The 24,403-nt window shown below is 27.9% G+C and overlaps 1 protein-coding gene across 19 annotated transcripts in view; it reads right to left on the bottom strand.

The window, feature by feature from the left end:
- LOC124951362 (inositol 1,4,5-trisphosphate receptor) overlaps positions 1 to 24,403 on the bottom strand; it is a 36,063-nt gene that overhangs the window by 374 nt on the left and 11,286 nt on the right. For 6 of the 19 annotated variants that reach the window (XM_047499684.1, XM_047499680.1, XM_047499679.1 and 3 more), the window contains 44 exons: positions 18,862 to 18,932; positions 18,597 to 18,712; positions 18,403 to 18,489; positions 17,243 to 17,876; positions 16,925 to 17,136; positions 16,462 to 16,788; positions 16,239 to 16,385; positions 15,852 to 16,153; positions 15,653 to 15,767; positions 15,401 to 15,576; positions 15,149 to 15,304; positions 14,893 to 15,043; positions 14,622 to 14,769; positions 14,303 to 14,329; positions 13,737 to 14,082; positions 13,503 to 13,668; positions 13,196 to 13,415; positions 12,575 to 13,116; positions 12,386 to 12,501; positions 12,158 to 12,293; positions 11,784 to 12,041; positions 10,988 to 11,002; positions 10,043 to 10,120; positions 9,118 to 9,238; positions 8,877 to 9,019; positions 8,221 to 8,408; positions 8,026 to 8,137; positions 7,508 to 7,612; positions 5,816 to 5,933; positions 5,450 to 5,682; positions 5,215 to 5,356; positions 4,841 to 5,127; positions 4,224 to 4,733; positions 3,963 to 4,112; positions 3,574 to 3,889; positions 3,266 to 3,438; positions 2,967 to 3,131; positions 2,672 to 2,852; positions 2,481 to 2,573; positions 2,185 to 2,357; positions 1,940 to 2,105; positions 1,705 to 1,865; positions 1,461 to 1,622; positions 1 to 1,379 (listed from right to left, as the gene is read on the bottom strand). The exon at positions 1 to 1,379 is cut by the window's left edge and continues 374 nt beyond it. In XM_047499684.1, the coding sequence (XP_047355640.1) occupies positions 1,305 to 1,379; positions 1,461 to 1,622; positions 1,705 to 1,865; positions 1,940 to 2,105; positions 2,185 to 2,357; positions 2,481 to 2,573; positions 2,672 to 2,852; positions 2,967 to 3,131; positions 3,266 to 3,438; positions 3,574 to 3,889; positions 3,963 to 4,112; positions 4,224 to 4,733; positions 4,841 to 5,127; positions 5,215 to 5,356; positions 5,450 to 5,682; positions 5,816 to 5,933; positions 7,508 to 7,612; positions 8,026 to 8,137; positions 8,221 to 8,408; positions 8,877 to 9,019; positions 9,118 to 9,238; positions 10,043 to 10,120; positions 10,988 to 11,002; positions 11,784 to 12,041; positions 12,158 to 12,293; positions 12,386 to 12,501; positions 12,575 to 13,116; positions 13,196 to 13,415; positions 13,503 to 13,668; positions 13,737 to 14,082; positions 14,303 to 14,329; positions 14,622 to 14,769; positions 14,893 to 15,043; positions 15,149 to 15,304; positions 15,401 to 15,576; positions 15,653 to 15,767; positions 15,852 to 16,153; positions 16,239 to 16,385; positions 16,462 to 16,788; positions 16,925 to 17,136; positions 17,243 to 17,876; positions 18,403 to 18,489; positions 18,597 to 18,712; positions 18,862 to 18,932 (8,320 nt within the window). In that variant the 3' untranslated portion in view covers positions 1 to 1,304. Of the gene's footprint in view, positions 1,380 to 1,460; positions 1,623 to 1,704; positions 1,866 to 1,939; positions 2,106 to 2,184; positions 2,358 to 2,480; positions 2,574 to 2,671; positions 2,853 to 2,966; positions 3,132 to 3,265; positions 3,439 to 3,573; positions 3,890 to 3,962; positions 4,113 to 4,223; positions 4,734 to 4,840; positions 5,128 to 5,214; positions 5,357 to 5,449; positions 5,683 to 5,815; positions 5,934 to 7,507; positions 7,613 to 8,025; positions 8,138 to 8,220; positions 8,409 to 8,876; positions 9,020 to 9,117; positions 9,239 to 10,042; positions 10,121 to 10,987; positions 11,003 to 11,783; positions 12,042 to 12,157; positions 12,294 to 12,385; positions 12,502 to 12,574; positions 13,117 to 13,195; positions 13,416 to 13,502; positions 13,669 to 13,736; positions 14,083 to 14,302; positions 14,330 to 14,621; positions 14,770 to 14,892; positions 15,044 to 15,148; positions 15,305 to 15,400; positions 15,577 to 15,652; positions 15,768 to 15,851; positions 16,154 to 16,238; positions 16,386 to 16,461; positions 16,789 to 16,924; positions 17,137 to 17,242; positions 17,877 to 18,402; positions 18,490 to 18,596; positions 18,713 to 18,861; positions 18,933 to 24,403 lie in introns of those variants that run through there. The other 13 variants (XM_047499685.1, XM_047499690.1, XM_047499686.1 and 10 more) reach the window with 13 other exon arrangements.

Genomic DNA, 24,403 nt, shown 5'->3' with positions numbered 1-24,403 from the left:
TTTTTTTTTTTTTTTTTTTTTTTTTTTTTTTTTTTTCCCTTAGATCTACACAATATTTGATTTAAAATGAAAGGCATAACAAATTGTGCGCGCTAATACAATATTTAATAAAAATCTACTCTTATATCGCTCTGAAATACATCTCGTATTTGTTTGCTTACAAATATAAATATAACTTTTATACACAAAATATCGAAAGGAGAAACGTGTCTGTTTTGTAAGTGATCGTAGAATATCATTATCATTGAAATAGACTTTCAAGGTTAAAAAAAAAAAAAAAAAAAAAAAAAAAAAAAAAAAAAAAAAAAAAAAAAAAAAAAAAAAAAAAAAAAAATGTAATTACATTAACGAAATGACCATGTAATGTATCATAAAGCAAAAGTGAAATAGATTTGTCGCGATCACTTGCAAAATAGAAAGTTTCACTTTTTTCGAAATGCCAAAATGCTAGATTCTCATATATAATATATTCGTTTTCTAAATGCAATAACAGTAAATCACATTCAATTTAATGCTACAATTGAATAGACAGATCTGACATAAATGATAAAAATTTCTTTAAACCACTATTAAAATGCTTCATTTAAGTCAATCGAGCTCCTTATATACTAATTGCACTTCTACTAAATTAATACAATAAATCTTTAAATTAGAATTTTTTTTTTTTTTTTTATATATATATACTTTTTACGATATCCTTTTCTTAAATCACATGAAGTACGAATTGCTATTTTAAATTATTTTCATTATTTGTATATCCATGAAAAAAAAAAAAAAAAGAAAAAAGAAAAAAAAGAAAAAAAAAATAATTGTTTAGATATTTGAAGTAATGTAAATGAATGATTTAATATCAGAACATAAGATCTTCAAAATGATATAAATTATAATAAGTTGAGATGGCATGATAAATAATAATAATAATAATAATAATAATAATAATAATAATAATAATAATAATAATAATAATAGTAATAAAAAAACTGAAGTGCGCATCATATCTAATATCTCCATGTCATATCATTTCATTATATAGATCATTTTCTTCAAAATTAGGAACAAAACCGTACGCATAATCCGAGATGCCTACCTATAGATCTTTAATGTCCTTAAAATCTTGCCAGAAACATATGGACATGTATCCTTTTTAGAATATCAAGATAAAATGCAGCTACGGCTAAGGATATAGCAATTTAGTTTTAAATTTATACAGATAATGTGTATACAGATCTCCGTATAAATTTAAATTATTTATTTAAAATTTTTAATATATATATTATATCCGTAGCGTTTTCTTAAATCTTCGCTTACATATTGTGTAAAAGCGGAGATGCAGAATTTAAAAGACCAAGACGTTGTTTTTGCTTTCTTTGTTCCGTCATCTAATGGGAAAATATAAAGAAAGAAATAATAACGATACAAATAATCATATAAATAATGTAAATAAAAAAAAAATGATATACCTGATCACGTAACTCTGTGAGTTGCTGTGAAAGACATTTCACCAATTGTTGAGTAGTTTCTAATTGTGACTGTAAACTTCTCAGTTCTACTTGTTCTCCTTCACCCTCATCAGCAGCTAAAGATTTTGCTCTTAATCGTGGAAACCAATCAAGATTTCTATCCTGTTAAAAGAGATATGAAATGTTAAGAAAAAAAGAAAAATAAGCAAAAACCAAATACTTAATAACATATACAAATAATTACCTTCACCATTGCATAAACATATGATTCCGGACCTGTAAACTCTGTTGGATCTTTTACCTTTACCAAAACGATGAAATAAAGGTAATGCCACATATTATGTTCATGTTTAACATGTTCCTCGAAAGATACAGTTTTATTATCGAAAGCTGATCTATTTAAACCTATGAAAAAAAAATTGATATATATATATATATATATCTAAACGTATACATTCGTAATTAAATAATAAACTTACCGCAAATAAAACAAGTATTCTTTAAAATCAATTCTTTCTGTTGTTTCTCTGATCTAAGATCAGCAAACGTATCGATGATAACACCAAATATGAGATTCAAAACAATAATTATCACTATGAAGAAGAATAGTAAGTCGTATACGACTCTAGCAACAAACAGTGGTTCCTATAATTCATATATATTTTACATATCATATTAAAACTATAATATTAGTATTAAAAAAAAATTACAGTTATATACAAACACAAAATGATATTACTGTGCTTGACGGTGCTCTTAAAACATCACCTATTCCTCCGCCATTTCTTAAACCTTGATTCAATGTTGTAACAATGCACATAACTAATGAATCACATGCCCGTTCTTTTATTTCACCGCCAATATTAACCAAATCTTGATTATTTCCTTGTTCATTAACTAAAATGACATTATAGAAAATTAATATATTAAAATAATTGAAATGCGTTAAAAAAAAAAAAAAATTATATCGAAAAAATTAATTAATAAGTAAATAAAGAAATAAAGAAATAAATAACCAACCTTCACGTATATATCGTGACATCGTTTCAGTTGGTTCACACTTTTCACTATTACTAATTTTACAAGTATTGATAGTTTCATCGTCAAATGTTGCTAAAAAAAAATTCAAATCAATGTATATATTTACTATACTTTTTACGTTAATAATTATGACCGGGATTCATTCAAAAACATTAGAAATATATACTTACGAATAATTTCTTCATCAACGCTGACCAGAAAATCATCTTTAAAGAACATAAATCCAATAATAGAAAACATATAAACTAAAATCAAAGCCAATACAGCAGTGAGTATGATAGATCTTCCGTTTCTCGTTACAGATCTTATTACATTGAGCAATGTTTCCTCTCGATAAACCACATCGAAAAGCTGGATGGAGGAAAAAGAAAAAAAAAGAAAAAAAAAACAAGAATTACATTTTTATACTTACAAATACACAAAACATATAATGTACTTTGTTTATTTTGCTTTTCAAACGCTTACCAAAACCGAATAGAAAAATGGATGCATCAAAAGTCCTAATACACAAAATATTAAATATGATGCATGATATAATATTTCACCATTTGTTATTATTTGTTCTAAACTTTTAGTTAGTGTCCCCTGATTTCCTATAATACTTATTAGGTGAATGATCTTTAAAACGATCTGGAAAAAAAAAGAATAGGATATGTATAAAAAAAAAAAAAAAAAAGAAAAAAAAAGAAAAAAAAAAGAAAATAATAAATTAACGAATTTAAATTAATATCCAAATTAAAAGGAATTATAATGATATTTCGTACCGTAACAAATCCAAGTAACCATAAAGTTGGTTCTGGTCCTATAGAAAATATTAATCGTAAAATTGTTGACGCAACTAACGTACGTATACCCGATTCCCGTGGTAATGTAATGACAATAGCTGCAGATGAAAGCATTACAGCCCAAATAAGAGCTGACAAATGAGAACCGAGTTCTATAAAATTAAAAAAAAAAAAGAAAATATACATATATATATATATATATATATACATTTAATATTAACAATATACTTTTTTTCACAGTATCTCTATCCTTCCATTGAATTATTATATTTATATGTGAAACTTACTTGGTACAGAATCTACAAATGGATAGAAGAAAGCTACAATTAAGTTTATAAGGACAGCACAGTTAAATAAAATATTACTCCACAATGACATGTAACTGCTCATCCAAAATAATACTGGCTGTCCTCTAAGTTTCTTTTGCCATTTCATTTCATTAAACATATCCTCCGTTCTTTCAAAGAAATCTGATACTTTCGATCCTTGATCATCACGTTCAGTGGTATGTAACACTTTAATCTTCGTATCAACGGTAATAAGTTCGCATATTTCTGGTATAGGAAAAACTATTTGTTCTAATGTTCTATCATGCCTAACAATCTGAAATAAAATATTAATCATTTAAATTTATATACGATATTAACATTTGAAAATATAATAATATCTAATGTACTTCAATTTGAGCTGTATGCGATGCATAATATTGCAATGCTTTATTGATTTTAGGATCTGCATTATTTTCTTCTGACGGCCTTAACATAGTTGCTAACTCTTTATTATGTTGAGCCAATTGATGACATAAGATATAAATATTATGGCCGACCTGTAAAAAAAGAAAAAAGAAAAAAAAAAAAAAAAAAAAGAAAAAAAAAGCATTTTAATAATATGACAAATAACGAACGACGGATTACATTTTAATGTCACATTGTTTTACCTCTTTAGGAGATACTCCTTCCTCTCCATTAGTCGATGAATCATCAATATCAGTTACATCATCCAATGATTCTTGATGAAATGCTCTACATGCCACATCAACTAATTGCTTTGGATTCATGTTGTACAATATTCTTTCAGCGTTCTCGCTGTCACCTCTACTTTCCATAATAGCCAATAACAATTTACTTGCATTATTTTTCAGTTCCAATACCAAATCCATTCTAGTTTTACCCAAAGGATTAATATCATTCAATATCAAAGCCGTTATAATATCTAAACCATTAGACTCGTGTATTGCAATACAATTCTGATTATCATGGCAAGGTCCTTGACAATATTCTGTCAATGTTTCCAAAGTTTGATTAATTAATGCAACATTATTTTCATTAATATATAATCCAAGTAAGCCTAATCCACCGGTTGTCGAGCCGCAAATACAATCAAGAAACATTAGAGTTTCGGATACCAAATTAAAATTGGTTTTATTGTTTTGATTCCGAAGAAAATTCTGAATATAATAAAAGTATTGTTAAGATTTAATCTTAAAAAAAAAGAAAAAAGAAAAAAAGAATAAAAAAAAAGAACATATATTATACTTTACTTATATTGAATTACCTGAAGATTATGATTATGATTTTCGCACAATAATTGTAAAAAACGTAAGATTGGTTGCATTACTAATACTTTTACGCTAAGCTGAGTGTCATCCTTTTCAACGCCAGGCGTAGGCTCAGCGCGTGTTCTTTCCAATTTGTCACCGATCATTTCTTCCACTGCATTATTTGTTACATCTTCCCCAGGTACAAGATTACGCGTGTTCCCATATACTTGAGCATTAGTCATCGTAGTTGTATTTAAATCATCTCGTAAATCATCGGTACAAACGATTCCATTAAGCTTACCTAAAAGTATATAATAATATTTTACACGATATTAAATATTTACATATTATAATCCATATATAATAATAATAAAATATAACAATTTACCTGTTGCACGTTTTCTTGATATTTTATCTATTTCCTTATTTGGTTCCTTATCCTCATTAGTTTTTGCCGTTATATCGGATGTATTCACCGTCACGGTTGACTTAATCTCCTGTTGCGCATCTTTCATTTTATCATAAAAAACCTTAATTAAAAAATTACAAATTAAACAGAGATTTTTATTGTCCAATCTAATTAACCATAACGTTATAACGAAATGTAAATATCAAATGGATACCTTGAAAAATGATTGACTTAAATCACCACCCATCAATTTATTGAATACACTTTTTTGTATAATCGGATTGCCACCTTCCAAAAGTGCAATTCCTAATTCAACAACTTCAACAAATATACTAGGAGAGTGTACACTTTTAATAACAAGTTCTACAACCAAATCTGAAGCACCTTCCTTGTCTAAATGGCTTTGAACTTCATGCAAAGTCCTTCCTGCACGACTTAACATCTTAGCTATATAAATATATACAAATTAATATATCACATTAGTATAATATTGAAATGCATCATTATGTTAAATATAAAAATATTTTTCTTTATCTTTTTTTTTCTTTTTTTTCTTTTTTTTTTTTTTTTTTTTCATCACCTCCTGGCCCATGAGTTACAGCCATTGTACAGGATACTCCAATTTCAACATTTTCAGGCTTCTGAATAAATGTCTTCCCGAAGTAACGTGTCAATAAATTATGCCTTAATGCATCCCCCTGTAGAAAAGGAATGGATATTTATAACGATACAGATAACAGTAATTTCATTAAAATGATGTACCAATACAATTGCGCTACGTTATTAAAACTTTATCTCAAAAAATGTACATCTAATAATATTCTCAATAAATATTGTAAAATGTGTGTGTATTTACATTCACAGTGCATTGAATAAGGATAAATATGTGTGCCATTAATAGAATGCCTGTATAAACAATATATTTATTTACATTCATATATCGGATGCAATATAGAAAAACAAAAAAAAAAAAAAAACAAAAAATTGTGCTTCGTTGTCAGGAATTACTGTACGAATAATAAAATAGAGAATTGTTCCGATTTTTTTTTTCTTTCTTTCTTTCTTATCAATCTACTAGAGGAATCAAAAAAAAAAAAAAAGGAAAGAAGAAGAACTATTATAAAAGTTCATAACAATTTAAAAAATGCATGAAGAGAATATCATCAAAAAAAAAAAAAAAAGATTACAATTGGTATCACTAAAAAATGCAATAATTTATACATTACTATTTATATACACTCTTTTTTTATCTCGTAATATTCATACTTCTAATTATGCACGATGCAGACCACTTATATAGACAGATTATGATTAAAAAAAATAATTGATAAATATTATGTGTATTATATTTTACAAACTATTATTCTACAAAATCAAATATTATAAACACAGAAATCCGTAATTTCAAATAAGAAAAAGAATTTTTGAAAAATAGTCCTGATAAGTGGTTTATCTAATATAACATAATATATTACCTCTTATATAATAATAATTTTCCATAGTAATTATTTTAACTATAATATTTCAAGAAAAAACTTGATATCTACTTCTGTATTGGTACATCAACTTTTCAATCCATACATATTTACACATCTATATCTAACTATGTTAAATATATGTATACATATATATATTTATGTATGTATACATATATACATATATATATATATATATGTATATGTATATATATACCTTTTGAGAAAAGCATAAATGGAAAACAGCAAATGAATTAATATACTAAACGGAGTAAATATACAGGTGTCACTTTTTTTTTTTCGATTATTTTTATTAACAATTTTTGTTTGTTTGTTTTATGACATCAATGCTAATATTTATTTAGTTAAATGAATCAATGCAAACGTGAATGTAATAATATAGTGTGATGAAAACGCTAATTGTAATAGTAATAGCATATTAAATAGTAACATGCAAAATTAAATCGAGCACGTGCAGAAAAATATTCTACACAACGTACATTATTATTCTATATCTTAACGCGAATACTTATTTTAAATATAAAATTTATATTTTATATTCGTATAAATCATTTAATTATTCTTGCAGAATTATAAAGTACTCATTAATAAAAATGATACTTTTTAATAAATCTGAATATGCTTTAATAAATATATTATTTTGTTTGTTCACAATGTGTTTTAATTGTTCACAATGTATTTTTATATATATCTATTATATAGAAATCAATTATTATAACGATTTATTATATACGTTGTGCCCTTAAAATACCGTTTCTATCTACACTAATTTTTACCCGCTCTTCCTGTGTCATATGACGATCACATTGATCATTGGAATCTGTTCCAAGTTGAGATTCGGTCTTCTTTTCTGAATCTGCATGTTCCAAAATATCTTCATTCTTCGTTCGCAGCGTGAAAACATCTTTACCTACATATCTATTCTACGAGATATACTCACCCAAGGATTGTAACACTTTGTATGGCATATTCAGAAAGCTTATTAACGTTTTTTCTCTTTTTTTTTTTCTTTTTTTTTTCTTTTTTCTTTTTTTTTTTTTTTTTTTTTTTTTCTCGCGTTATATTAGCAAATAAAAAATATCTACTTGTGTATTGGTCATCTAAAGTGCAATGATTAATTGGACATTCAGTTTTCTGTAAAGCTAGAGTGCAATTTAAAAAAGATCAAGCTAAACAGATTTTCATTAACTATACTGAATATCCAATTGCTTAATGTTATGAGTTTTATTATTCCTTATATTTAAATGATTTCTATAACTCGTATTTCGTGCAAAAAAGAAATTACGAAACTTACTTTTTCCCCGTATTCAGGATCAATCGCCATCATTTCTCGAAGTGTTTTTAATACCTTTACACATAATTTTTCTTCTTTTTCTTCGAGTAATTTTTCGGTATGCTTGATCAATCTAAAATACAAATATGATTAAATCTATAACGGTGCTTTATCATTGCAAATTATGAAAGTGATAATACTTAAAAAAAATATTACCTCCTAATAAATCCACCATTTCCACATCGTTTTCTAGCTTCAGTTGCTGCTGGAAATAATAGTTCCGGTCGATAGAGAATATCAACCAACAAGGACAATTCTGATTGTACCAATGGTTTAAGTTGTTCTTCCAATAAACATACTATGTCTTGTAAACCTTCTATAATACTACGATCCAGGCGCATCAGCTAAGAAGAAAAAAAAGACTATACAGTTATAAATATAATTCAGGCATAAAAGGATATTATTTTTATCACGATTTTTCTATAAATGTATTATATTATGTGAGACTAAGGTAATGTAATTTAATTTTTGTATAGAGCAAATTACAATTTGTACAAATGACTCTTACTAATATATATCTCATTACTGAAAATTATATGTATATATATTATATATCATATATATATATATGATATATATATATATATATATATATATATATATTAATTTATTTAATGTACTATTATTTCAAGAATATACATAGGAATCTAAGGATTCAAATTAATGCTATGAGTTTTGAACAACTTTTACCTCATCTTTACAGCTGTCCATCAAAAGCATATCACTCTATACATTTAAGGAAACTTATTATAACATCATGAATGCACAAGAAATATTTGAATATATAATATTTTTAATTTTTCTATAATCACCTGACTTTGAGTACGTTCTATTTTCGGTTGTTTAGCAGCTTGAAGCCATTTACTTGTTTGCCTGCTAAGCATCGCTGCTTTATTAAACATAGATGCAACTTGACTTTCCAAATCAGTAGGAATGGCAATACCTCTTCCCTTAGCTTAAATTTCAAATGTAAAATATTATTCAACCATATATAATAATTTAAATAATTATTAAATAATCATATAAATTTTTTATTATACTTTTACAACTTACCAACGTCGGATAAAGTTCTTATACAATTTTCTACATTGAATCTTTGTCCTGCATTCAACCATATACATTGTGATACTTTAAATGCTGCATGAAGTAACTGGACAAATATAGGCTGTCGGGTCTAATAATTAACAAAAAAAAAAAAAAAAAAAGAAACAATTAATTGTTTTCTAAACAATTTTTGAGACAAAATTTTTAATATAAATAACAAACAAAATGAGAAAAAATTGAATAAATACCATGTGAGTGCTTTTATTGTATTAATGTGTGTTATTTGTTTTTAAGTATAAACTGTAATTATAGTGTACATATAATTTTGTAAAATTTATAATAAAGAGTATAAAATGTAGTTTTAATAGTACACTGAAACTCTTTGTTGCATAAAATATGTACATATATGTGTATATATATATATATATTAAATACTATACCCATTTTGAAACTCATGCTGTCAATTACAAACATTACTTGTCAATGTTACTAATTGTAAAAACAAACTGCATATTTATAGATACTATCTTAATAGTATTACAAGACTTGTAATTATTATTAAGAATATCAAGACTATATAAGCCAATATTTATTAATATAGTTGTTATTAATAAATTATTAATAATGGCCCTTGTCAAGATAATTTTACATTATTCAATGAACTTTCTAAATAATTTTATAAGTGTACATAAATATATTAAAATTTATTATCTGTCTTTAAGAAAAAAAAATTTTTTTTTTACTTTTAATATTTTATTCTTTATACAAGGATATGCAACGAAAGAGTATTTTCTATCAGAAACAAATGCATTTATATTATTCTTTGAAATATATTCTATATTGTTTTTTAAAACTAATCATATAAGTAATGGGAGTGTGTTTGTACAATTCTTGTGTTCTTAGGCCAAGACAGCACTCTACTATTAATACTCACATAACTTGCAAGATTATTGTCAATATTCCGGTCACATTCCTTGATGCTCCAATAAAGTCTAGCCTCGTGCAGTTGTTTCTATTAGTAAATCAACCCACCACCATTACAGACCCAGCACATAGACCCAGTAAACCCATGTTGTTGATTCAAGAAGGCCAGGTATTGCATGCCAAAAACACAGAACATGCCGCTGGTGCAATCAATAATGACCAAGCACATATCAAATAATATTAATGATGTCATCATATATATTATATCAGTCTACTATTGTATTTTATATTACATAAAATGGATAATGCGAATTTGATGATATACTACTACGTATTCCTATAAATTCGAAATATTAATTAAAAATAATTACTAATTGAAGTTCAATTCAAAGTTAATGATAAAAATTATAAAAAAAAAAAAAAATGGAGAAATGAAAAAAATGATAAAAATGGAGAGAGAGAAAAAGAGGATGAAAAATATTTAGAAAAAAAAAAAAAGAAAAAAAAAGAAAAGAAAGAAAAAGGAAAAGGAAAAATTAAAAGAAATGATTCTGAGTTAAATAACATCTTCAATGTGCCTATGATATGTACTTGGTTGATGAATGAATGGTTAGTGTATGTAACATGCAAAGCATAGATTATGATATAAAATGAATATGTATATTTATTTTTTATGGCTAATTCAAAATGTATTTCTTAAATGAATCTATCTTCTCTAACTTGTTCTATCATCCTGTTTTTTTTATTCCTGAAAACAAAAATTACCTAACAATATTATATATTTACATTATTTCTATATAATTGTTTTTTATCATTATCTAAATTTCTTTCCTTCGATAAAAATTCATTTGCGTTTATATCTATTTTATATTTACATATTTAATATAATACTAGCAATCCAATCAAAGTTGTACTTCTAAATCTAGAATTCATTGATATTTATTGCTACAATTACCTCATTTTCGAAGAACTTCAGTCATATAATGAAACATAAAATAAAAACATAATACAATACAATATTCTTGAAACTACTATAATAGAATGAGATCGCTGAAATACTAATTCTCTAGTATAGTGTAACACCCATGAAACTTGTAGCACTATTATTCATTGCTAATTGTTTGTACCGACTCCAATGTATTATAATTGGTTGATTGCTTACTAAATTCAATTAGTATTAAATATCCTGAGTTGTCATAAGCACATGCATTTACATAATTCATTAAATACCCAGAAACTTTTTTTTTTTTTTTTTTTTTTTTTTTTACGCGAAGATGACTAAATTTGAAAGCCATTCTTGCTGTTTAGTCTTTTAATTGATATATTTAAAACATAGGGAAACGATTTTATACATTAACAAATCAATTATAAACAGCGTAAATAAAATGTGCCATTATTTCGAAGAAATATTTTTTGTGCTGTATATATATATATATATATATATATTGATTTAAACAGAATAAGTTTATAAAAGAAAAAAAAAAGAAAAAAAAAATGATTCACACAAATTTTCGATATGATTTAAAACATGAAATATTTGATATATTACTGTATAAAAAAGATTATATATATTTGAAAATAGGCACAACAATTTTATTTTACAGTATATATAACAAAAAAAAAAAATTAAAAATTGAATATATATATATATCCGAATAAACAATGAAAAAATATAGAGAATAATAAATAAAATAATAATAAACCATAAGAAAGTTTTATTTTGTTATAAAAAAAAAATAAAAATACACTACCTGGACTGTTGTACTCTGATCAGAAAATGGACTGCTGAAGAATGTAGTAATGATATTCATTAAACAGCTTGTCACATAATTTTCTAAAGCAATATCTGCATCTTGTTGATCACTTTTAGGTGTTGCAATCAATGTCATATCTACAATGAATGACTTTTCAAATAAGGACCACATATGATTCGAATTATATATTTCTTTCATTTCTACTTCAGTATCTATGTAACAATGATTAAGGAAATTGATGTAAGCTTCCTTCACCTATTGAAATATACATATATATATATATATATATGTATGTTGTGTTATAATGAATATTAAATATTAAATAACTATAACTGAAAATGTACCTAACATATACATATTATTGTTATTACCTCTGGTATACAATCTGGATGTGATACCATAGCAACAATATCATCTAATGGTAAAAGACTATGACATTTGATTTCAGTATTAACATTTTTACCCATAGTACAACAAGCTAATAACTTTACCAATTCAACGTGATATCTAAAATTTAAATGATAAAAATGTCATTGAAGGTATTTCCATTCTATTTGAAAATAAATTCCATTAAATAAACTAAATTTTATTTCAATTACTTAAGTGGACTACTTTCATCCATTCTGTGCCTTTCAGATCGCATCATTTCCACAAATTGATTAAACGAAGCTCTGTCATTATAAAAAACCAAAACGTCTTCTCCAGCTTGAACAAGCTAAGAAAATAAAATTATTATGCTAGTATTAAAATATCTCATTGCGATTAAATAAATATTATATATAGCTCACCTCTTGCATCACCATTTCTTGACACTTTCTTATAAACTGATTTTCCGCTTTCACGATAGTTTGAAGAAATCTTAAATATTGCACATGTTTCCCATGTGTCTCTATGCAATGAACAAAGTGTTGAATCACTTTAACACTCACTTCATTGCAAAGAGTAGAATTGTCTTGAAAAATACTACATACTGTTTGTGCCTCTCGTATACCAGGATTTAAAAATAGATCTAATTGTTTGTGCAACAAAACCTGATTCTGTTGATTGCCCAGACAAAAGTTTTGCAAGAAATCATGTGCCAAACGCATTAGCTCATTCATTCTAACATCTTCTTTATCGTCAAAAGGTACTTGCAATAAATCTAATACAACAGTATGGACACCAACATTTCGCAAAAGTCTTTGCTCGTGTTTACGTGGCTTTACTTGTCCACCTGGTATTGTTTGGATACAGAGTTTATTCATTCGTATTAATATTTGTTGAATTTTTTTATATTCCTCAGCTTGATCCACGCTTAATGGCGGACCAATATCCAAATCTATCGCTGATCCTTTAATAACGCATTTAAATTAAAAACTTAACTTAATCATAAAAGGATTATTTTAATGTAAACGATATAACAAAGAAACCTTTTTTATCGGACGTAGACAATTGCGGTGGTGCTTTACGAGGGGTTGAAGAGTCCTCTTCGTCTTCTTTACTTTTTTTCTTTTTATTTCCGTGTTCTTCTGTAGCTTTTGACTTGTACACCCAAAGTTCAGATTTCTCAACCGATTGACGTAAAACATCTAAATCTGCCTTAATTTGCTTGTAAGATTCAACATCGCTATCTGAGACTAAAAGTTGTACCTAACAATCGAAATGGCAATAAATTGATTATAATAAAAAGTCCTAATAAAACATTAAATTATTTCACATTATATTCAAGTGACGAACCTGTTTAAATGCTTGCAATACTTCTTGCCTTTGGCTAAAATGTCTAAATAATAAATGCAAAGCTCCAGATACCAAAGGTGGATAATCGTGCATTGCTAAATGAAGTAAAACGCGTAAAAATGTTCTTCCACCTAGACCATCTAGATCCAATGCCACACATTCTTCACTAAATAATATATTTTTTTTTTAATAATTAATTTATTAGATTTATCATTAAAATATAATAAAATTTACCTGCTTCCAAAGATCCCTTCGGCTTGTGTTCCAATGGATTCCAAATCAATGGTTTTTTGACAAAGTTGACTTAAGTCTTGACCAGAAGCTTTTTCAGTTTCATCAAATTCTTGTTTGAAAATGCTCAATAAACAAGAAATTCTATAATCCAATCGAACGTCGAGAATAAACTGAAGTATTTCAATTATTTTTAATTTGGTGTCCATCACCAAGGGATATTCTTTCTTTGAAGTAATCTTTGGCCTTGGAGATGTGCTTCCAGCCAATACTTGTCCAGCCGGTCCTAAAGTTAAACTTGTCATCACAGCGCCCATATCTCCAATACATCTGAGAACTCCTCCTTCGGCTATTAAAATACACGGTAATGTTATTTAATATAGAAAATTTTTATTGTATAATTTATTAATAAATTAATTTCATTTTATCGATAACAATTAACACATTACAATACATTTAATAACACACGTGTAAATATAACGGCCGAATATATCTATAATCTATTAATAAACAGAATGATTATTATGTATACATTAATTATCATTTTATAGGACCTAATAGAATATTACCTGCCTCTTCAGAATCCATAGACTCAGCTAAGAAATATTCAGAAAATCAGGTAGTTAGTTACATATATTATTGGATAATACATTACAGAAACAAAAGGATGATTAAGGGGATAATATATACAATTGTATGTTAAGGTTTCATGAAATATCAATTAAAATATCAAATTTACAGTCATGCAAATAATACAGGAAAATACAATTAAAATTTATAAGGGAGTAAGGATTATTGATAAAAAATTATATAATTCAAATACCGATCTCATATAAATTATGTTAAATATATTACAATAATACATTTATAATATATAAATAAACTTACAGTCAATTTCTCCAGTTGGTATTTTCCCATCAATGAAATCATTTTCAGAGACACAATCTAAGATACTTAATAATGTTTTAGTTAATCTTAACAGATCGTTAAAACTGTAGAATCCAAAATAAATTAAATCGCGTGCTAATTTAACCACCTGTGAAAGAGATAAAAAAAAAAAAAGAACAATTTATTATATTACTAAAATGCACATAATTATTTAATAATTTTTATTATTATAGACAAGAAATATGTCACAAATAAATTGAATTTTATTTACCTCAAACGTAAGTTTATTTTGTTCTTGATCTGCAAAAGACCACATCTTTGCAACAACATTGCAGAGATAATCTTCCACGAATTTTATTGTCGAACTAAATTTTACGCGAACAGCTTCTTTATTTTCGTCGGGCATTTTATTTGTATCATAACTAAAATATTTAAGAATTTGTGATAAACAAATATCAAAAGAAAAAAAAAAAAAAAAAAAAAAAATTAAAATCAATATAAATAAACATCTTAATTTCATCACGTACTCATTAATGCTCATTTTTAATGGAATTTCGGACCAAAGACGGGCATACTTCACTGGTGTCACTTGTTCTTGTGGATCTCTATCCACGTGAAGATGTAACATAAGTCGACTAAATGAGGCACGTAATTCATACGGTACATTTTCATCTTCCATGCATCTAAAAGAAGTTCACAATTATGAAAAAAAAAAAAAAAAAAAAAATTATAATTCCATGTAATCATCGAATAATTACAATAGACGCTAATAAACCCACTTAAGTATGAGATCTATATCCAAATGCGTTGATAAATTGTTAAGCGCTAAATATTGCCTGTTAAGACACATATTGCTAAATAAGTTCAATTGATGTCTGTAATAATCCAAAATTGCTGGTCCCAGTAAATTACCCAGCTTAGCGTTCTTCGATAGCTCGCATAAGGACTTTGATTTCTATAATGTAAATTAATAAATAAACAATATACGTTTCTACGCATTATATAAATTACAAACAATAAAAATTACAAACCGTTGCATTGTTCCAAAAAAGATATACTTCATCTTTTTCTTTAACGATTACTTGAGACTCGTCATTGTCTTGCTTTTGATCAATCATTTTCATTTCAGTTTTAACCTTCATCATCCTATAAGAAACAAAATTTCCTTCATATATCTATTATCATTAAATTAATTATATAAATATAAATTAAATGAACAATTTCTCTTGCCTGGTCTCTAACAAAATATCTTTATTTTTTTCACTGAGTACACTTTTACATATCAATTCTTGTGTTACTGCAATAGCTTTCTTATTGGAAATACATAAATCCGACAAGTAATCTAAAAATCTGGATTCCCAATTGTGCATATTTTTTCTTACAAGACCTACGAACGTTTCGATCTCGGCTGCTGTAATATGCTTTTCTAATAATTTTCGATTATTGTGTAAAAGCGCTGTGATCGTGTCCTCTGCCAAAATATCATATCCAATTTGCTTTTGCATGAAAGCAAAATGTTTGGCAATATATTCCTAAGAACAAACGTTTTAATTAAATATCATAAATATATGAATAATCAAAATAAACAATTTTTCCTAATTGACGTTCTAAATGTACCTGATTTTTCCTGTAATCTTGTTGGGACAGTCTAAGTATACGATAACACAATCGAAACATATATTTGTACGGTGCATGTCTTGGATCATTAAGTTCTTCTATTCTAAGAAATGGTCCCTCACCCTCGGCCGACTCTAAAAATGGTGCCTGAAATTCTTATTTCTTAGCACATACAGCCTTACACAAACACATTATATTTGATACTCTGATAATATTACAATACCTGAAGTATCTTAAATAATTGACCCAGAATATATTGTTCTCGGAGTAATTTTTGTCGGTCTCTAACCGCATTCGTTACGATTAACTCCAAAGCCTCGGATTTATTTTGCTCGTTTTCTAATCCCGCAATAAAATAAACTATATCTTGCAATAAACTAGTTACGGCCCTCCGTTCATTATGAGAAATCGTACCCTTCTCCAATTTACAATTTATAGATGCCAATACTTTACAGGCATCATTTGCAAAATCTAAATCTCGTACCTCTACCGGTGATACAGATCTCAATGCAAAAGCCTCTTTGTCTTCTTTGTTTAACGCACAACCAACCTTACAAATGAGAAATAATTTGTTAACATTCAAAATTATGGACGATGTTGAGACTCATATAAAATAATAAATGAAAAATTATATATATATATATATATATATATATATATATATATATATATATGCGATGCAATACCTTTGACATTACTGGCTTTTCATCATCTTTGTCAATCGGTACGCTGGTCGAGTGAACCCACGTATTTGTACATATATGGTGTAACCTAACGAAGGAAGATTGAGGTACTAAACTATCACCCCTCGTTAATGTGGTTGGATCTAATTCGAATAAAGAACTAATCTCGTTGCTGTGTGGTACTGAAACCAATCTATAAACTTGAACAGCAGGATCTATTAAGTAAAAAAAAGAACATCGTTATTATAATCTCTATGAATGTCTATGATAAATATTTCTTTGAGATTTTCAACGATTCCATGAATAACATTCGTATCTTACCACGCTTGCTATTATTTGTCTCATAAGGCTCGTCTGTGTCAATCTCAGCGGCAAGATATTGACCCGTTGCTAAATGCTTGAATCTGAAAAGAGAATTCCAATGTCCTGCTCCACCCCTGCAGGGATCATGTTGAACGACTTCAACTTCCCATAATGCTTTACTACTAGTAGCAGCAGTCGCACTAGTCCTTCCTGTTGTCCTAAGAAAAACGTGTTGCTTCTTTTTATATTCGTCCATCGTTAAAAATTTTTCCTGCTCGGCATGAAAGAGCCTAACGACATCGCCGCCCTTAAGTATCTCCTCTTGGTTCTCTCTATGCTCCATAAAAAGTGTCACTTTCCAGGATGTTGACGAATTAACAACATTCACTTCTTTACATCCAGGATTATCGCTGAGCTCGTAATTGGCCGCTACGTGAAGTCCTTGTCTTCCAGCATTCACCGGTTCTAATATCACCTTATCACCAACTACTACGCTATCTCCGTCACTTCGCAATTTATAAAATGGCATTATGTAAAGCCAAGAACCCTCATTCCCATTTGCATCTAGATATACTCTCATTGCGTTCTTTTCAAGAAGCGCCGGTAATCTCTTGTTAACAGTCAAAAACTTATTTGACTTCAAATGTAAAAGCTGAAAATAAATAAATAAATAAATAAATAAATAAATATATATATATATATATATAAAAGTACAATGAACATCGATAAATTTATACGGGTTAAAATTTTGGAAAAATATTAATTTAAGACATATCGAACGATGAACGTATTTTAATAGGGACACAAAGAGAAGATTGTTCTCGTATATCGTGACGTTATATCTTTGTCAATGAAGGTATGACGCCTCTAGGAACATTTTCCAAGAGACAAAATCTAATAAAATCGCCTGAATGCGTCGAGAGTACCCTTACTTTATCGTACAATGTTAATTAGATTAATCGTTAATACTATTTGTGGTCTTCTGCAGGGTCCAATACGATAGACGAAATTATTATTATTATTATTATTATTATTATTATTATTATTATTATTATTATTATTATTACTACTATTATTACTGTTATTACTATTATTATAGTAAGAAGAAAGAGAAATCATTTGGGAGGAAAATATTAAAAGAACATATTATAATGATATAATAAAATGAAATATTTTACCTGAACAACATTGCCATAAGAGACGATGGAGCCCAATAATTTTTTATTCTCTGTTTCATTTTGCTTTTTTTCGATTTCTGCGGCATGCTATATAATCATTAATAAAAAATATTCCTCGTATTATTTTTATTACATCTATAAACGATTAATCATTAATTATAATCAATAGAAAAGAACAAAAATAAGCAATTTACATGAAGTCTTTTCAATAATCCAGCGTCTGTACCCGAACTGCCACTTTGCTTTGCCGCCTTCCAAAATTGCTTTTGGGCGGAATAACGATTCATAGGACATATCTTGAAGAGGCAATCTAAAAAAAAGAAAAAACGAAAAAACGAAAAAAAATAGAAAAGAAAGAGAAAGAAAATAAACCACGGGCGATATCAAAACGTTTCTTATATTATATACTGTCGTATATCTAAATGAAATAATTTCATCGATCAATTAATAAATAATCACCTCTGAACTTTTTCGGTGGATTCGTCAAATCTCCAGCTTCGGGACATACGACGCACCTGTCGTCTACCAATCTGGAAGAAAAAAGGAAAAAAGAAAAAAAAAAGAAAAAAGAAAAGAAACATATCAATACGAACGAAACGTTGTTACATGACGATCGTGAATAACGAAAGAATTACATTGAAATATTATTAGATATTGCAATAGTAAAATTGTCGTTAGATAAACGTGGTCCAGATGGAATGAAACCATCTTGTGGATCAATATTGGGGAAGGCTACATCTCTCCCCGGGCTTTAAAGCTGTACGAGAAATGGTATGTGAACTTATAGATTTACACGTATCGTAAACTTGAAAGTAAATGGCTATATTTATTTTCATATTAAAGAAAACAAAAAAAAAACGGGAAAAGAAAAATAAAATACATTACATTCATTTACAAAACGGAACGTTAATGTTTCGATTAACTTTTATTCCATTTGTTTGATAATACATAATAATTCAATTTTATTAAAATTTTCGATCGAACACTTTTTTCGAATGCAATATCACTATTAAACGCGTCACGTAATACATAACAAATATAGTATTACATACGATACTTTTCAATAGTTGATCATTTAGAATGACTAAATGTAATTACACATGGTTAGATGGATCTATTAATCAAATCGACGTGCAAATTGAGTCATCACTTCGTCGATCTCCAACTATGATATCTCAAATATCGAGGTAATAAACTAATTGACACTTTTAAACGTTAAATCCGAAATACTTCGGAATAGAAATTTTTTTTTTCTTTTTCTTTTCAGGAATGTCTACTTCTAAATATCCCATGGGGAAAAAAAAAGAAACCACAGGTTTTCTTCCCTTTCAATTTAAATCGATCCTTTTATATTTCATGCTTTATTAAATCGTGCCGAGGATATACGCACAGTGACGATATATATATATATATATATATATATATATATATATATATATATATATATATATCTATGTAAGGTATTTTCTTTGAACACAATAACTATCCGTAAACATATTGTTTGTTGACGCTCGACAAGAGAATATATAAGCTTCACCTGGTTTACTAACAAGATTGCGTTTAGGGTTCTCTCACTCTACACCTAAAGCTCTTTTCCAAAGGTTGACCCGGTCTATGACATTTCTAATATAACATTATATCGACTGTTTATCGTATCGTATTTCATCAAGTATTTCCTTCTTCTACGCAGATAAAAAAAAAAAAAAAAAAAAAAAAAAAAAAAAAAAAAAGAAAAAAAAAGAAGAAGGAAAAAAAAGGAAAAATTACGCTTTATGAAAACTCTATTTATATCGCCTATCCAATCTCCGTACATTAATACGATGGATTTACGATTTAACGCTTTAATAAACGTTAACAGGAGACAGAATGGAAAAAAAAAAGAAAAGAAAAAGAAAAATATCAATCCCGGAAAAAGCACTTTCATTTACGAAAATAAATAAAAATTAAAAAGAAAATAGAAAGAAAGAAATAAAAAAATATCACGAGTGTACAAAACGTTTTTCAATTATATAAGGCTATTATATACGAAATACGCAGTAGTAAGTACTTAAAAAAAAAAATAATATATAATATATATATATATATATATATATCAAAGAGGAACTTCCTCTTCCGGTGTTACCAACCAGTCGTTGATAAATTCTACGGAGAAAATTTATCACAATAATATTCATTGGATATTAATTTCGTACGAGTAGAATACATCTATCTTCTATTTCTTCGTCTTTTTTCTTCTTTTTTTTTTTTTTTTTTTTTTTTTAATCGTAACTATAATAATATGTAAATAAATCGGATGAAATGACACCGAACGATATTGCATAGAGATAAGGGAAGATCGGATATCGAAGGAAAAGAGCGACATGAGCAAAAACCGATATATTGTTATTTCTGGCGACGTATCGCGTTAGAAACGTGTGACGAGAAAGGATGCAGCTACATACATATATACATCCATACATACATACATACATACATACATACATACATACATTCATACATACATTCATACATACATACATACATACATACATACATACATACATACATACATACATACATACATACATACATACATACATACATACTACATACATACATGCATAGATACATACATACATACATACATACATACATACATACATACGTACGTACATACACGCATGCATGCATGGATGCATACATACATACATGCATACATAGGCATATAATATATACGATATGTGTAACAGGCTGATGCTGCTGCGATTACAGAGAGGATTATCATCGACGATGTTGTGCCTGGTGTTAAGGCACCGGAAATAGAGCGGAAGACGAACTCGAGCGCGAATAAAACCGCAAATGAATCCCTTCGTAAATGACGGGCGAGCTTCCAAGAGGGCAACGCGAATAAAGTTACTTTCGAAAAGTCAACGCTTCAAACTCTGATATTAGGTATTGGTAAAATTGAAGGAGAAAGAAAAAAATAAAAAAAAAAAAAAACAAAAAAGAAATAACGAAAAATTACGAAACAATGTTTTAATTTAAAAAAAAAAAAAAAAAAAAGAAAGGACGCGCGAGGAATATTTTCACGACACGTAATTAATAGATTCCATAACGTTGAATTATATAATTATGTAATTAATGTTGTTTATTCGAAAGGTCGAATTTCGCTACACACAACATGAAATAATATAACGCGATAACTTATTAAAAAAAAAAAAAAAGAAAAAAAAAGGAAGAAAGAAAGAGAGAGAAAAGAAATCGAAAATAAAAATATCTCAATGTTTCGATCATAGCTTATAATTAACAACGACGTAATAACTTTAACCTATAGACAGAGAAAGTGGTGAGAGATATCGGAATATCTGACAATCTCCAATTTCGAGCGTAACCTAGTATTCACCCGCTGACATTAATTATGTCCTATTCAGCTGCGCCAAATTAGTGTGCGCCAAACTTACGTACTGCCATTAACAACGGACAAGTATCTAGCATGATCTATAATACTATGATTAACAAAAGTCAAACATAGTAATTAAATGGAAATTGAGAGACACAATGTTCAACAAAATAATATCTTATGATTGGCGATGTAAACAAAATTTTTTCATTTTCATCTTTTAATATGATAATATGTTAAAGGAGAGAAAAAAAAAAAGAAAAGGAAAAAAAGCCCTCTCCCCCTCCCCCGCCGCCGCCGTCGCGAATTTGTTAATTATTAACGAACGACGAAAACAATGGATTCTATCCATTGTATATAACTTTCAAATAAGGTTACGTCAAGTCAAATTCGACCGAACGGAATCGTCCATTGTCCTCATTGTTTCGATCATTTGAAAAATATACTCTTTCATTGGAGAACTCATAAAACAAGATACTTTTCAAATAGAGATAAATGCAAAGTCCATAGACAAATGTGTATATAACTATGAAACGACGAGAATAATGAGAGAATCTACATTGTATCTCATAGGAAAGACTTATATTGAACAAATGAGATTTACGATAGTATTGGTAAGATCTTATTTAAGAACTCATTCATACACCAGTGAATGCTGCCGATATGAGCAAAGTGTACCCGACCTATTTTCTTAAATCACTTATATGTCCCTTCCCCAACCCCTTTTCATCCCCTTCGTGTTCACTAAAGAACGTGTGCAAATAAGGCACCGTGAAAAAAGAAGGTATTAGCTGGGGATGACGAAAGGCGATTATGAAAAATACTTTTTTTTAATCTTCATCAGAGACATCTTCTTTAAAAATCATTCTTCACAAATTAAACTAATTGCCTTGTAACACATAAAAATTTTCATCATCGATATAAATATTTAATTATCATTCATATTTCTTTCATTTCTTTCTTCTGCTTATTTTTTTTTTTTTTGTAGTTTTTTTTTTTTTTTTTTTTTTTTTTTTTTTTTATTTTATTTTTATTAGCCATTATCGCTCATATATGCTACACGTTCACGATGTACACACACGACACGTTCTCGTCATATTTTCTTTCAACTTAAAGTATTCTCGTTAGTACTTTGTAATCGAGCGTAGAAAGTACGGGAAGAGGTTGATTACAAAGAGATCGCTTTATTGCCACTCCCCGTTATCGACATCCTATCTTTACGACGCCTCCGTTCATCTCCTCTTAGCACGATTTATATATAAAGCAGAATACGTGTATGTATGCGTGTATAATAAACATAGCGGAAACATGAACGTGTGGTAAATAAATCTGCTACGCGTTGCAAAATTCCAATGTAAAAATATGTATCTGGTCTTACGAAAAAAAAAAATATAAATAAATAAATAAATAAATAAATAAATAAACTGAAGGAAAAGGAAAGAAAAAAGAAGAAGAAGAAAGAAAGAGCTCGAGTATTTACGACGCGCGCGGGTTATCGTGAATTTTGTCGATAGAGAAGAACATTATAAAAATTGAAAATAAAAATAAATAATGTATTATTTCATCGACCGGGTATGTAAATAAAACTAAAGCAATATTTTTACCTCTATACACCTATCCACCACCTACCTACCTACGTAGTACCTACCTACCTACCTACCTATCTAATTATCTATTTACCTTCTATTACAAACAGGATTGAAGCTTTTCGATAAATAAATGCTTTCGATAAATTAACGTTCGTTTTGATCCGCTTTATCGTCAATCGAACGGTCGATCAATCGATCGATCAATCAATCGATCAATCGATCGTTAAGATTAATGGAGATCGTAATCTACGTTAATTTAAACAGTGGGCAGATATGATGTATGAACAATGTATCGACGTACGAATATCCTGGTAACGAATCCGATTAACTTGGGGTGACCGAGTAGAATTCCATCGGGAATTATATAAAATTAATTGAATCGAAACAAACACATAATGACTTTCGATTTCTCTCTTCCCTTTTCGGACACTTTGCCCGAGCCATTATTAACTAAAAAGGGCGCTATCGATTATTTATTTCTTTATTTTTTTATTATTTGTATCTAATAAAAACTACATGATGTGTCGTTATGACGTATATGCGTTTAAAAAAAGAAAAGAAAATAAAATGAAATGAAATCCAAATATTCATCAAAATGTCACGTTCGAGCGATTGATTATAATTTTTACAGTCGGCCTGAGAGAAAATAAGCCGATGAGATTAAGAAAAAAAAAAAAGAAAAAAAAAAGAAGAAGAAGAAGAAATAGGAAAAGAAGGAATTTATTTTCAATCGTAAATATTTCCTGATAGTTAGAATTTTACATCTCTGTCATTAATTCCAGGATTTCGTTATTTAAGAAAATCACGAAGTAACGAGGACGATAGGGTCCGGTCTATCATTTAAATTGCCATCGTAAAAGATTAAACACGGGGAGGAGGATAGAGAGATAGAGGCACGAAGAGCAAACTACTTGAAAGCAAATCCAAGTAAATCGTGTTAAGTAAATATCTAAGTGAATACGAACGGATTAGGAAAAGTGGATATTATCTGTGAGATTTTTTTTTTTCTTTCTTTTTTCTTTCTTTTTCTCAA

Source organism: Vespa velutina, chromosome 8 (assembly GCF_912470025.1).
Source record: "Vespa velutina chromosome 8, iVesVel2.1, whole genome shotgun sequence".
In the NCBI taxonomy this organism is placed as follows: Eukaryota; Metazoa; Arthropoda; class Insecta; order Hymenoptera; family Vespidae; genus Vespa; species Vespa velutina.
Note: the sequence above shows the minus strand (reverse complement) of the source record. Positions and strands in the feature narration are given on the sequence as shown.